Below are 15,091 nucleotides of genomic sequence, written 5' to 3' on the forward strand. Positions count from 1 at the left end.
TGGGAAGAAGGGGAAAGGCACCGTGTTGGGAAGCAGAGGGACTGTTGTTGAGGAAGGCTCAGCACGGAAGGATTCCTTGGGCTGAAAAGACCACGGCGAGGTTTCATTTTGAAAATGCTTTAATAAGGAAGTGTTGACAACACCGTTCTGCAAAATGTAAAGGTAACTATACAAATTCTTAATACAAAAAGAATAAATTAAAAGCAGATCTTTTTTAATTCTGCAACTTTTTCTACAACATACATATCTTTTCCTTGATTACAGTTTAACAGAACCCAGTCAAATCATTTTACATGCTCTAAAGTCCATTTCAGGAGAGACCTAATGTTTTTTTTTTTTTTCCTTCTTTTGTCTTTTTCTTAAACTAGAGAGTCCCTTTTACACAACTGGTAATAAAACTATTGACATTAATATATATGTAAAACTTTACATCTAGTTAACTAAGCAGTAACTGGTCATCTGATAGCACCTGAATGGGGATCGGCTACGCCTGAAACTAAAACTAATACAGAGTGAAAACAAATCGGACTGATTCAACATTTTCAACACTCGACTGCATATCACAGCGTTTAAAAAGAAACCCTGCCCACAGCAGAGCGGCGCGGGGCCGTGCCCGGACTGCTGCCCGACCAGAGGGACCTGCAGGCGGGGAGGCGGAACGCAATGGTGGCTTCATGGCAGATGGAGCCTTGGAAAATAAAAAAGGAGAGGAGGGGTTACGTCGGTAGTCAAGTGCTCGTATATAACAGCTATGTATGCACCCCTCCGCGTTACACTTAAATGTGTTAATCTCATATGATTAACATTTTATGTACATTTGTGTTTAATTGAATCGAGCTAAACAGTAAAACCTGTTTTACTTAATCTGTCTTTACTACCAGACTGGCTGCTCACGTGTGCCTTGATTGCAGAACAGAAAAGCAGAACACAAAGCAAAACCCAATGCGTTTCTCGAAAGCTCTTTCTCGACTCGAGCCTGTTTGCAATTCAGGCTGACTTGGTTTTTTTTTCCCCCTAATTTCAGGGCTGCCACCTTTTAACCTTTGCTGCAAAACTGCAGGTCTCGTCTTGGAGGAACGACTGCTCCTGTAGTGCCCGGAGGCCCCGTAGTGCCGCTGTTGTTGAATTCTTTTTAATTAAAGGTACACAGAAAAAGAGTAATTAAAAAAAAACAAAAAAACCAACCAACCTAAAGCCACTTCGCGGGGAAATTAAAAAGAAAACAGACAGTTGCTCAGAGCCCCTCAAAAATCCATGGGCTAATTTGCTGCCGCTTAATTTGGTCCCTATTTAATCCTTTCACTTTAGCTACGGAATCTTAGCAGCGCACGTCAGTAATCAGTGCTATCTCCCATCCACCTAAAAATCCAATTAGGAGTTTAAGCCAATTCCCATGCTAACAAGCCCAAAGCACAGAGAGGAGAGTGTCAGAGCAGCCCTAGCACCGATGCCAGGCAGCAGAGCTGCAGGCGTGGGCCCAGGGCTGAAGCAGACATCCCTACTGCGCACTGGGGGAAGGAATTAGCACGAGCGGCTCGCATTCATTTTTAGATACCCTCATCATCTTTCCAAGTCTAATTACGAAGAACCCATTCTCTTTTAAAGCCCGGAATGCAGTTTTCCAGCAATCCTGATGCTGAAAGGTGTGGCAGCCCCCAAGTCACGGTGTTTCATTTTGAACGTTTCGCCCTACTCGGTCTGGTAGACGCTGCTGTTATTCTTGGAACACGCACACGCGCTCCCACTTTTGTTTTGTTTTCAACTAAAGCTCACTTCAGTTTCTGCTTTTCACAAAGTAACCCCCCCAGCCGTTTCTGTAATGCCTTTCCCATAGGAAATCATCGTTTGCACGTGCAAATGGGGAACGGCCGGGCGCCTCCCCCATCTAGTGGCAATAAAAACAGCATAGCACCGCAATGAAGACTAGACGTGCCAGCTTCAACATCCACCGAGATTGTGCACTTGTTCATTACAAAAGTGTCTTTGAGGCCTTTGAAAGTTCCATGGCTTGACGTGTGTAAAGCATTGCTCAAAGGTAAGTGTAAACTTGCAGCTCCTTCCATGACTCTCTCGTCCAATCCCTTGTGGTATCAGCAGGCAGCTTCTGCTCGCGCTGAACGCCTCATTCGGCGACTTCTCTTTCTTGTGGTTGCTTTCCATGTGCAATTTTGCTTCGTCTGCTGCTTGCTGAGCCCAAGCTGCTCCCATGCTTCCCGACAGACCGGTTCTCCCAGCCAGCGGTGCGCTGGTGACGAGCCCTTTGCTACACTGGTGCTAACGAAGGTGAGATAATTGAACAGATATGTTAATGCAGCTTCACTGTGTCAATTAGATTGTGATGTGCTTTCCCTTTGATTTGACGTTAACGCTTTGTGCAGAGACAGGTTAGGATTCATTGGCTGCATCTGCTTGTAGGAAGGTTTTCTGACGATTTTTATCTTCCTCAGAGCATGAGAAAACCGACAGCACAACCCTAAGCTCTGTGTGTCGGTACGCAGCTTTGCCAGCCACAGAGATGCTGTGAGGAACAGTTCTTGCCTCTGCTGTAGATAATGCCTTTGTACACCTCGTTTGTCCAGTCTGATAGTAGCTTGTAGATGCTGTGATACCAACCCAGACCTCCAGAGTGTCTTCAGTGCGTGGGGTTCTGTTTGGATGGGCTCAAAGCAAAGAAGGAAATGCTGTTTTGCAGAAGGTGGTTGTGTCTGTCGTTGAGTTAAATAAGGGATGTTCTTGTAGCGAGAACTCGCTGAACAAACTCATCCCATTGACACTGGTTGGGTGACTTTGGCAGCGCTGATCCGACTGCGAGACTCTTACATGCATTTGAAGTGAGAGGATTGTACTTTTTTGGTACTTTTTCATAAAAGAAGCACTTGGAGGAGTAATTCTCAGCCTCTGTCCCAATTTGTGTTGACCCCCCCCCCCCTCCCCACCTTAAATTAATGCTCCGTTGGATCAGATTGCAGGTCATGGAAATCTGACTGCCGTTACATGCCACAGAACAGCAAGGTCTGATGTAAGCCTGGACAGGCTCCCGTCGTTTAAAAGGAAGAAAATCATTTTTTCCATTGCCAGCTGCTGAGATGGCTGCTCACACGCACCCGCTGTGCCGCAGGCTCCGGAGGGATGTGTGCTGGGCTGGCAATGGGACGCGCTGCCATCCTGCACGGTCGTGGTGGACGTCTCAGGGCCAATGCTCTGTAATGTCATCTTGAATTGCATCGTGAGAAAAGTGCTTAGAGTTGAAGCTGGTGCTGGGTGACAGTGCATCTGGGTAAGGCAAATGAGAGGCAGTGAGGTGATCTCAGAATGGCATTGATGTGATTAACTTGAGGTCAGGGGTTCACACTAGAGTCCCAGGCTTGGCTTTTTCCTGTCCATACCACTGGACATCTGCTAATTCTGGATAGAGGGGAGAATCCAGGAAACAGCTATCATTGTAAGTCCTGCAGGAGAAAGGAAACTTTTGTTAGGACAGTAAGAACTGGCTGGAGAGTTCAACCGTGGGCACAAAACACTGTATTATGAACAGTCCCACTCCCTGCAGCAACCTGGAGGCAGAAGGCTGAGCTCAGAAGGGGTTTTCAGGATGCCCTCCTTGAAGCACGTCTGAAGAGCTCCTGGCCATAACACTCAGTGGGAAGGGGGAGGGTCAGGGTGCCCTCTGGTAGCACCTCACGGACTGTCCTTGTGATTTCTGCTCTGGGCAGAGGCTCTGCATCACCAGCAGTCCCAGAGTTACGTGGCTGTTTGGGGATGAGGCAGCAAAACCTGGTGATGTGTGAAAGGGTGTCAAGCATGCTATGGAAAGGCCCATGTTTTGTCATATACAACCTGGTCTTGGGGTGCCTCCCTTGACAAGCTACAGTTTCTTTTGCTGCCTGGCTTTTTGTTTGCTTGCACAGAGCAGATGAGGGACTTGATGAGAATTTGCCATTTATCTTAGGGCTCGGGTCAGGGTCAGCTCCTGGCTCAGTCCACTGAGCTCCCTGCCAGAAGAAAACACTGAGGTCAAAATCTTGTTGAGATTTTGAAAAATGGCTGCTATATCTGAATAATAACATTCAGAATTTCTCTCTCTCTCACGCTTTGATCTGAACCAACTTCCAAATTACAGATTGCTTGGAGACCAGAAGCAGGAAATGCACTTTGCTTCCTGTGGGATTCTCTCTCCCTGCCCTCTCTCCCCACCTCGCAGGACTGAGCTCACATTGATGCAGCCCAGCAGTTCCTGCCTCCTTTCTCCCGTTTTCCACCTGGTTTCCTTGGGGCTGATGTCTGGGAGGAACCTGAGCAAGGCCATGACCTGGCTGCACATTAAAGAGCCTTTTGTTTCCCAGCTCTCTGCTGGAATACGGAGGTTTATGGGTTATCTCTAGCAAGCTGGGCTTGAAATACTCAACAGATGCCAGCTGTGAATGGCTGTGGATTCAAATGAGAGTGTCAGACGGCGACTGCAGTTTAATTAAAACAGAACAATTCTAAGGGTTTTTTGTTCCCTCCACCGTTCCCCCTCTGCCTTCCCACAGGAACTGGGCCAGGGTTGCTCCTCACTCTGTGAAGCCTCACTGCTGCCGACAGCCTGCACAGCTCTGCAGCATGAACGGAGGAGCAAGGGGCACTCGGTGCCATGGCTGCGGCACTGCTGGAGCTCTGCCCAGCTCCCCGAAGTCCCCACCCACCCGTGCTCATCTCCCCGCATCGCTCTGCCCATGCTGCTTTGAGACGTCCCCAGCCATGAACGTGTCACTGCTCCCTGTGCCCGTTCAGCCTCTGCAGGAATGCTCACAGCAGTGGCTGGCCCCAGGCCCACTCGTGTGGAGGAAGGAGTCCTCTTTCACTGGGGAAAGCACAACAGCCACAAACGTGCTGAAAAGGCACAGAGAGGGTTCCGAGCTGCGTTTGAGTTATTCCAAGGACTGAAAGAAGCCTTGTTGCCAAACAGGCACACAATTACACAGCTGCTCCTCGGGGACAGTGGGATGCCGCTTATTCGCATTGTGTTTGTGGAACATGGACTACAGGGCAGAAGGATGAAAGAACAAAACATCCCCTTACTATACCTCTATTCATCAGTACTTTGGTGGGTTGGAGACTGAGACTCATCCATAGTGGGTGAGTTGTCTGTTGCTTCTCTGAACAAAGGAGAGCAAAAAAGGAGGAAAGAGGAGAGAGGAAATGTTAAAGAAGAGAAATGACACAGACATTGTTATGAGCTTATTAATCCAGCGGGGAAACAAGTTGATGAATCATCTTCAGAAAAAGAGTTAGTGACACAAAAACATGTCAGGGAGAACTGTAAATCTTTCCCTTCACACAGGGAGGGAACAACCTGTTCCTGTGGTGGGGGAGTTTGTGTTGTGCTTCTGACGGCAAACTTTGTCCGCCTCTACCATATTTACACGTGTGCTTGGGGCTGTGCTCAGGCATGAAACAAGTACTGATTTGTTTCCAGTTCCTTCTGCACTGGTTGTTGGTACACACACTAAGTTATAAATCTAGATAACTTCTCATCCACCGGATAAGAATTTGCCTCGATGGTGTTTTGCTATGAGAGACAGAGAGCAGAAGTTATCCCAGCTAAGGAAAGTTGGGATTTTGGAAGCAGACCCCTCAGCTGGCTGCTAACCACTTTTACTCCTGATTTTCATAGAGATATTCAGAGGATTTGGGATCGGGATAGAGACAGACACGAAGATCTGAGTCTAGATTAAAACCCTTATAGTGGAAATTCCAGCATGCAGTCACTACAGCTGCTGTTTTGCCAATCCTGTGATCCCTTGACTTTTTGTGAAACGGACCCTGGAAAATACTAAAGCTGGAGGCAAACACAAAGACCATGTGAGGCTGGATGTCAAATGTGTAAATTTAAAATTCAAAGAAGACCTAAGAGGTTTGTGGTTACAGTTCCCCTCATCTCCATTTCAAAGTGCAGTCACAGACGGTGCTGGAGTACAACCAGAGGTCAAACTTGGTCATAGGTGACCAAAGAAATTAAAGAGGATGAGATTTTCCAGTGGCTGCACAGTGAAATGTTTACAGAGTTAACTCTCCTAGTCCCTGCTCACAACTCAGGGGATCGTATCTGTTTTCTTATTCCAGGGCTGATGGGATTTCGAGGATGTTAGCTGGAAACTTTCTAGTGGTGTTCACCAAACCCAACTTAATTGTAAAAATCTGGGACACGCTGAGTTAAGATGGGATCTGGAAATGATCTTTATTTTGTGTGACAGGGTAGAATTACAGAAGATTGCTAGAGAATACCCAGAGGAGCTTGCAAAAGGCTTTTTGTTTGCTTCTTGAATTCCTGGCCTCACAAGGAGGTGTGCCCAAGAACCCAATTACTGTATTTACATGAGTAATGGCTACCTGCACGTAATGACTCATTGATGCTTTGGTGAAGCACATTAAGTTAGTGGTAGCTGAAAAAAGTTGCACTTAATAGTCATTAGGTCACATTACTGGGGAAAACCTTGTAGTAAAATGTGGTTGCTGCGCACACAAATATGGTAGGCACCTAACCCTGCCTTGACAACAGAGATCTTAGTCTGGGCAGCCGGCATATTTGCTAAAAAAAGACCAGCTGTTTTGACAGATAGAAAGCTGGAGGAAGGAGATGGTGCCCAAGCAGGAAGAACCTGCAGGGCTTCTTCCACTGCCCATCCAGCACAGCTTTGGAGCAGTGCTGCTGGGTGCAGGTGGCACTGCCACAGCTTGGTCAGCCCGAAGTGACCAAGTGGTGGGAGGCTGGACGTGCTTGGTGCACTTGTGGGCTACTGAGCATGTGGAAAGTGTTCCCTGTACCTGTGCTCTCCCTTTGCCTGTTTGCTGGGACGTATTTCCTGAGACTAGCAAGCTTTCAGCTTTCTGCACTGAATGAGATGAATCCTCTCACCCCATCCTGATGACACTCACCCAGTCTGCCATGCAAGAATGTGGTGGGGACTGCCTGGTGGCGTGGCTGCAAGTTCACTCGATGGTGTCGAACTCCTCTGGCTGTGAGGTAAGGCAGCTGAAAAACAATGAAAGGGTGGAGAAAAAGAGCTGGTGAGGTGAGGGCACAAGGGTCAGCGTGGTTCAGACCATCAGCTGATCAGACCAGCAGAAACAAGTCCAGCTGTGAGTAAACACAGCCAGGGAGTCAGAACTCATCCAGCCTGAATATGGCATAGGAGCAGCCTGCCTAGTACTGATCCTGCTGTGTGTCATGGGCTGCATCAATCTTCAGCTCTGTGGGAACGCTTCAGCCCTGCCTGGGAGATACAGCATCTCTCCCAGAGTGAGAGCTGACTGATTTTGCTCCCCAGTAGAACCTGGCTGTACATCTCCATGAAACCTCAGGGCATCTCCTGCTGCCAGGGGTGTGAGAACACAGGAGATGCTCCATTTCCTGAGGAGGCAGGGCTGGTACTGGCAAGAGCCTGGACAGTACACTGCTTCACATGCAAAGGAGGGAGACAGCTAGAAAGATTACAGAAGCTAACACTACTTCTCACTATGCATCTGTAATAAAGTTAGGTTTGGCTTTGCTGACCCCAGTACTATGGCTCCAAAGGAAGGCTTATCTGACTTTAATGAAGCAAGAAGCAAGACAGACTAAAAGTCTAACACTGACAGTGGTTCTCAGGGGGGTTCGTCACTGAGGGTCCAGCAAAGAAATCCAACTCACCCATCTTTCCTTCTCAAGTCCATACAGTATTCACTCTCCAAATTTAATACCTGCCCAGTAGTACAGTCCTCTTTAAAGGACAGTGTGAAGTCCAGTAGATACACTGACTTCAGCCCATCAGCTAAATGGTAGATGTTTCTACCTGGCACCCCCTTCTGTGCTGTTCATTTTTTTTAGCTGCTGCCAAATGGCACTTGAAGAGAAAAACGAGTTTTAATCTGCTCCCTGCAGCTGACAGCCCCTGAAGTCAGTATCCTCCCATAGTTTTAATTGGGAACTGACTGGGAAAGCAAAACCAGCCCGTACTGCTGGATGGTCACAGCAAGCCATGGGTGCTGCCCATTTAGATTAGAAGACCCACCTGGGTGGGAGAATGGACTGAATGGCAGTGACTTGTCCCCATGAAGTCCCTCACTATGCTTTCTAGATTTCCAAACTGAATCAGTATGCTTCTCAAACCAAAGCAAAACAAAGCCTGAGCGTTCATGTATTTTCTGTTGCTGGCAGGAACAGAAGGGCTTATTAATTAAAGGAAGGAAAGACTATTTCTCATATTGAGACACAGGACAGTTTCAGCAGTTGCCTGATTGTGCCTTGGTCCACATCTGGCCCTTCTACAAGCACTGGCATAACACATAAATCACCCTCTTATCAGGCAGCTGTGAGCACTGGTGCGCTCAAGGTTATGAGGTGCTTGGGCAGTGGTGTAAGGCATAAGGAAAGGAAGGGAGAAATGGCACAGATTCTGATTAACCAGCTCTCTCATCTCCACCGGGCCGGGTTCAGGTTTTTAGCATGCCCTTGATACCTACAGATGGGACTGTCCGACGGTGACTGATGGCCAGTAACTATTTTACCTTGGTCTGTTTTGTAACTCTTCAGGTTAATTTATTTGGCTGTTTTCTTACTGTTGGATATTAACAGCACAGAGGTGTGCAGAGCTCTACGTGACAGATGTACTACTGCACAAACTCAAGCATTGCATTTCAGAATATTATCAGCACAGTTACTGGAATTGCATGGGAAAGCCACGTATCAGCAGTGCACAGAGATATCATCATGCAAACATTTTTGCAGGGCTGGAACACTGTCCCCTCTTAACCCTTAACCTTCCTTGTGCCTTTAATGTTTCACCAAGGGCACACAGTTCTCCTGGATGGCACCGAGGCCCTTTGTGCTCCATCGGTCCCCTCGCTGTGCTTACTAAGAGTGATTACTCCGTGGTTTCTCCGAGTTCAACCCAAAACCCACTGCACGCTGAGGAAACACTCAGCAAAGGCACGGCTTTGGGTCCTTCCCTGTCTTCCAGGCCTGGTGTGAAAATGGGCTGCACAAAGCCCCTGGCCCCTCACCCCCTTGCCCAGGACGGGCTCTCACCTGATGTTGCTTTACACATCTGAGGCATTCTCGTGACCCTGCTGTGCGCCACAAAGGTGCTTTGCGAAGATGTGCTGTACTGGGAGCTGCTGTCTGAGGAAGTAGAGCTCGTGTGCGAGAGGCGGCTGTGCTCCTTGTGGGAGGCTGTGGACCGCTGGTACCAGAGCCGCAGCTCATCTGACACGGCAGTCCTACCCGAGCCCTTCTCATGGCCCTCCCTGCCCAGAGATGGAGTCCTTATGATTTGGGAGCGGGAGGGGGTGAGCCGAACAGAATCCGCTTCATCCCCATGCCAGTTCTCCTTAAACATCCCCCCCGCTGTGTAGGAGTTGGAGGTTTTGAATTGTGCTTTCACGCTGTAGTGTCCCTCCTGGTCGTTCTCCAGGCTGCGCACCACCACGGGTGTGGAGCTGCCCTCGATGTACAGGGGATACTCTTTGATCCTGTATTGGGAAGAGGGTTGGCTCTGGCTGTGCAGGTAGACCCGGTGGTGCCCCGTTCCGTTCCTCGCAGCCAGGTTGGGCATGCTCCCAGAATTGGAAGAGACCAGGTTGCCTGCTGATTTGTGCCTTTGCCTCTGCCGCTCTCTGGCTTTCGATGGGGAGTCCTCTGCCAGGGTGGAGTAGTTGGGGTTCATCTGAGCAGGGTAGTAATGCTCAGAGCTGGAATGGCTGGTGCAGGATGAGCAGTCGTCCATGGGGTCAGAGCCGTTACTGCTACGAGTCCTTGGGGTGTAGAAATCGGGGCTCCCTGTCTCATTTTCTGAGCCGAGGAGCTTGCCTTGTGACTCCAAACTGGAGCTCCTGTGTCTAAAGTGCTGAGCTAAGCTGTGCAGTCTGGTTGGGCTGATGTCTACTGACCTGCAGATACCAAGAAAACATTCAAGTTGGTAAGTCACAAGGACAACAGCCCTTCTGCACACAACTTCAGTCTCACTGGAAAGGGAATTTGGGGGCATCTCCTCCAGTACTGCATGGGGTTGCTGGCTGCAGAGCAACATGGTTCCCCGCTGTCGGGTTTGGGACAATTAGGTCCAGGTCTGGCTCCTATCCATTCTCCCTGCTGGTAGTATTCACTCTACAAGCCCAATTCTTCTGTGGATTGCCAGGATGGGAAAGAGCCAGCACGAAGGACAAGAACTGGTGACCTCATGGTGGAGCCATGGCAGAGCTATTTGGATCAGCATCATCCTGGTACTACCAGGTTCACTTTGCTGCAGCTCTGCAAATCCCACCACCTCAATGGTGGGATTCCCTTGCAAGTGGCATGTGAATCCCCTGCACAGGTACAATTCAACTTGTATCTTTTCTCAAATTACTGACAGAGATAGAAGGACAGCTTGCACATATTTAGCCCAAAACACATTAACTCTACCCTTTGAAAAAGTCACCTTTGTGAGACAGCTATGTTTTACTGGGGCCCAGCCATGGGTTACATGCATAAGACAGTCAGTGGGTAACTGCCATTGAGGCATCCACCCGGAATCACAGATTTACAAGGCTTGATTCATGGCCAAGCCTGGGTGGTCTCTATTCATCCCAGCTGCTGGGAGAGCTTCAGCCATCCGTTCAAGGAGCAGGAGCACTGCCCTGTGAGGAGTCACACACCCGAACGACAGCTGGCCAAGGCTGGGGCATGCAGCAGACTGAGCAGTGGTTGCTGCAAGCACCCAAACAGCCCCTACCTGGTCAAGGCCCCTTCTCAAGCACCGTGCCAGGCTTGTTTCTCATACAGCTTAGCTCCAGCCTTAACACTGTGCTCTGAGAAGTCACTTTCAGCCTCAAATTTGTAACCAACGTAACACAAGGCCTTGATGCCTTATATCATTTCTGTCTGAGTCTGATGTGCTGGCATTGCTCTTGATTTATGCTACGCTAAATGATGCTAGCACTACCCCCATGGGCAGGATACCTACCAGCACACAGCTTTGGCTCAGCTCTGCTTCCCTCACTGTCCATGAAATTTACCACAGCAACAAAATAATAATGAAGCTGAACAGTTCCTGCTAAAAACTGGAATCAAATTGGGCCACGAACATCAAATCACCACTACGATTTGAAGTCTTTCCTGTCAACCCTGGGATTTTGTCACTGCCACCTGAATCCTTGGATGGATTGCTCTGTAATGGCCTCTCTCCGCTTGAGAGCACACACATATAAACATTTTATATGCCACCATGAGAGAGTACTTCTACCCAACATTTTGTATCAAAAATGAAACTGTATGTTATCTCCAGATGGAGCCAGAAAGGACTTTACTGCAGTTTAGCACTATCATCACATCTCTTCTAAAAGTCGTGTGTGGTTTATAGGGCCTATAAACAGTAAGTGGGACGAGGAGTTCCAGTAGAAGAAAAGCTTCATTACTTTGAGGGGAGAGATAAGGGGCAGGATCACGTTTAACTGAAGTGATTTCAGTATCTTGGATCAGGAGAGATTCTCTGATAGCAACAGGGCTTGAGCATCTGGTATGAATAGGCCTGGTTTGTATCCTTTTATGAATGGGGAATTAATGAATATCCTGGGGGATGGATAAAGCAAAGCGCAGTTATTTCAGGGCAAGCAAAGTGAGCCCGTTGTGGAGCCGGGAGAACTTACCGTGTGGAGTGGACGTAGTGTGGACTGCGTACCCGTAGATCTGGCGTGGAGGGCATGCTGGACTGGGAGTTCCAGTGGGGAAGGCTCCGGATGGGGCTGTTCTGCAGGGAGCTGCTCCCTCCTGCCTCAGCACAGCTCCCGGTGCTGGGGAACCGCTTGTGATTGCTGCAGAGCAAACACCTGGCTTCAGTTCCTGGGAAGGAATTTGGGGAGGGGGCTCCCTGCCTCATTCCAGGTCTCTGTGATCTCACGGAGTAAGTGGGAATGGGGTCAGATGCTGCTCTGAGTCACGCCATGTGAACGCAGCCTGCTTTTTATCACATCTATATTACCCCCAAAGCCTGAATGTCTCCTTTTGGTAAGAGATGGTTTTGTAAGGATTCACAGACATCTCGTCTGGGAGGATGCCTGTGTGATAGGGACTGGAGATAGCTGGCTCACCTGGAATGACTGTGTGAGGAGCGTTTCTTGACCTTCTCATAGGGTTCATCCAAGGATGACTCGCTCCACATCTTGGGTTTGATGGGGGACTTGTCATAGTCGTTGCGGTGGTAATGCATTTGGCGGAGGCCTTCCAGTGACTGTGGAGGCGGAGGCCTGTTGTGCAAGGGGGGCCGGGGTGGGAGTCCTTTGTGTGGGGACTGGAGAGGGGATATTGTGCTGGTGACCTGAGAATCCTCTGTCAAGAGAAGAAGGGAAAGAGGTGATGGCTATGTTACCTTCAGTGCTAGCCGTATTCCAGGGGACAGCATCATGCCTTGCTCGCAGGTAAGCATGTTTTTGGTACTAGCAAGTTTGAGTGGATCATTACAAAGAACAGGCCCTCCATTTCGAGCATCAATCAGGAATTCACACATCCCTCCCCACTTCCTTCTAGAACATAAAGCAGCCAACGTACCATCCTCAAGAACAAGGGCATCCGAGAGGGAGCTGTCTTCACTGGCAATGTTTCCTTCTGAGGAGAAGAAAAAGACGGTCAGAGGGTCACGAGAATCACACTGACCAAACAGTGAACTGTGCCGTGATCTTCCTCAACCGAGTCTTGGCCTTAAGCAGTCACCCACACCTTCCTCCTCTCAAAGCCATCAGACAATGATATTCCTACAAATAACTGCCTCAGCCCACTCAGTCTGAGGGCAGAGCTTGCTAGAAGGCTGCCTTTCAAGGAGCTGCTAACTCTTTTTCAATTAATGGGGATTAAGGCTGAGTTACAACAGTGAGCTGAGATCCCCAGCGGATGTAAAATGGCAACCTGCCAGCAGGCAGACTTGTATCTGCTGAAGATCTTGGGCCTTAAGGCCCACACTAGGTACCAGTTCTGTGTAATCTGGGCAAATGCTTTCTGAGCATCCTCTGTAGCAGCAGATGCAGAAGCTCTCACGTTCCAGGCATGCATGTGTGAGCTGCCTCCCCCATCTGTGTCCTCACAACTGTCTGTCATCCCTGCCTGTAGCTTGACTTGGTACCCAGGTCACAAATACAGCAGCTCTAATCTCAGTTCCTGCTACAGAGGCACAGAGAAAGCTCCGTAAGTCAAAGAGAAAGGGCAGATTCAGCAAGGGAGAAAGAACCACAATAGAAAGTTAATGGATTTAATGAAAAGCCAATCAACGACCCAGTAAACCATAAAGCGCCCTGAGAATTACACCGTAAAAATATAAAAAGAAAAAAAGCATTTGAACACAGCAATGACACTGCCACCACTCTGATTTTACAGATGCCTTTCAGCTAGAGAGCTCACCCCAATCTGGTAACGTTAATTATATTTGTATAGCACTACTCCAGAGATGTTAACAGAACGATTTTATAGGTGAACAAAGGAGTCATAGTCTGCTTTCCTGATATCCTTATAATCTACAGCGTGACACTGCGTCTCGTGCTGTGAACCAGCACATCCCTAACACACAACACAGATCCCAGATGCCCATCTGACAGCACTCTGGTATGGAGAGGATAACCCAACTTCAGCACCCCTAAGGCCCTCTAGACAGGAGAGACAAGAGGGGGAGCAGGAACTCGTATGTCAAATATGAGAAGGCAAAAATATTGCTTCCTGTCCTCCACGTACTCTTGGAATGCTGTGGGTGCTGAGCCACACTTACCATCTATGATCAAGGAAGCTCTCTGGGTTGGCTTCTTTCCAGATTTGATGCGATACTCATTAATGGCATTTTCTATCTCTTGCAGTTTCTTCAGTGCATTCAGGTAGGACGTCTTCCTCTGTTTCTTCAGCTTTTTGCTGACGTTTGGGTCACTCGCCAGGCGCCGGGCAGCCTCTGTGATCTGGGACTGAATGGCAAACTCCCTCTCCAGGCGTTCCAGCTCTGCCTCCTGGAAAAAGGCAAGCAGATTCTGGCTGCCACCAAACTCCTGGCTCAGCTATAGGGAAGCTCCCCCTGAGTCCGACTGCTGGTCTCCAGTGAAGGCCATCAGGAAATCATCCACCAACAGGTTGCCCCAAGAGGTGGAGGATGCCCTGACCCCAGAGACATCCAAGGTCAGGCTGGACCGGGCTCCGAGCAACCTGATCTAGCTGTAGGTGTTCCTGTTTGCTGCAGGAGAGATGGACTGGATGATCTTTAAAGGTCCGTTCCATTTCAAATGATTCTATGGTTCTATGATTCTATGCTGCTTCCCTCATCCCAGGGCCTCCCTAAGCAGATCCACCTCAACTCCCTCAGCCCACGAGCGCTTGGCAGCACAGCAGGTGAAAGGCACAACCCACACACAGAGGATGTAAGTGCTTCAGCCCCAATCCTGCCGTGCTGTTTGCCTTTTCATACAGTTGGCCCAGTTCAGTGGTACTCTACCAATTCTCATTCAACCTTTTACATCTACCTCCTACTCATTCCCTCTCCCTATTTTCTAGCTCCATATTTGAGCCTTATTTGATAGCAGTTCTATATACAGATGCAAGGCTACAGCTTTAACCCTCTTGACAGGCTTGGCACTCAATGACTTCTTTGGGTAAGAAAAGGTGAAGATGGGCTAATTCCTCCCTGGTGCATGACTGTCAAAATCCAGGAGAGTAGGAGCTGAGGTAATTATGGGCTGCCACAATGCATTACACTAGAAAACTGTCTCCTCAAGTTACAAGCCAGGAGGGTGATTTCAGAGCAGTCAGAGCATAAGCACGTTTTGTGTATGCTAAGAAGGGCTCGTGTATCCAACATTAGCTGTCAGAGTGTCAGTAGAATTTTTAAGTGTACCCTGGAAGCTACCTACTGATTCTTAGTTATTCTCCCAAGTGGAGGGATCTGGGTCATTTTATGCAAACACAGAAGCTGATACAGCTTGGTCTGCACTAGGAGCTCAAGCTATAATATTCAAAGACATTTGTTTTGTGTAGTGAATTCGGCTACCTTGGAGTTTTTGGTGTTCATCATCATCAGTTTTTAGTGTTAGTTTGCTGATAAAAAGGGGAACACCGTACATTGCATAACAG

The 15,091-nt window shown here is 48.6% G+C and overlaps 1 protein-coding gene across 11 annotated transcripts in view; it reads right to left on the bottom strand.

Annotated features, from left to right (window-relative positions):
* Nucleotides 1-101: 101 nt before the first annotated feature.
* The window catches only part of FRMD4A (FERM domain containing 4A), a 358,105-nt gene continuing 343,115 nt past the window's right edge, over nucleotides 102-15,091 (bottom strand). For 8 of the 11 annotated variants that reach the window (XM_015298894.4, XM_015298935.4, XM_015298850.4 and 5 more), the window contains 7 exons: nucleotides 13,749-13,977; nucleotides 12,545-12,601; nucleotides 12,088-12,325; nucleotides 11,647-11,811; nucleotides 9,050-9,909; nucleotides 6,919-7,015; nucleotides 102-3,449 (listed from right to left, as the gene is read on the bottom strand). In XM_015298894.4, coding sequence (XP_015154380.1) covers nucleotides 3,347-3,449; nucleotides 6,919-7,015; nucleotides 9,050-9,909; nucleotides 11,647-11,811; nucleotides 12,088-12,325; nucleotides 12,545-12,601; nucleotides 13,749-13,977 — 1,749 coding nt within the window. In that variant the 3' untranslated portion in view covers nucleotides 102-3,346. Of the gene's footprint in view, nucleotides 3,450-5,066; nucleotides 5,139-6,918; nucleotides 7,016-9,049; nucleotides 9,910-11,646; nucleotides 11,812-12,087; nucleotides 12,326-12,544; nucleotides 12,602-13,748; nucleotides 13,978-15,091 lie in introns of all 11 variants that reach the window. The other 3 variants (XM_025153380.3, XM_025153376.3, XM_040654682.2) reach the window with 1 other exon arrangement.

The sequence above is a fragment of the Gallus gallus genome, chromosome 1, assembly GCF_016699485.2.
Source record: "Gallus gallus isolate bGalGal1 chromosome 1, bGalGal1.mat.broiler.GRCg7b, whole genome shotgun sequence".
Lineage (NCBI taxonomy): Eukaryota > Metazoa > Chordata > Aves > Galliformes > Phasianidae > Gallus > Gallus gallus.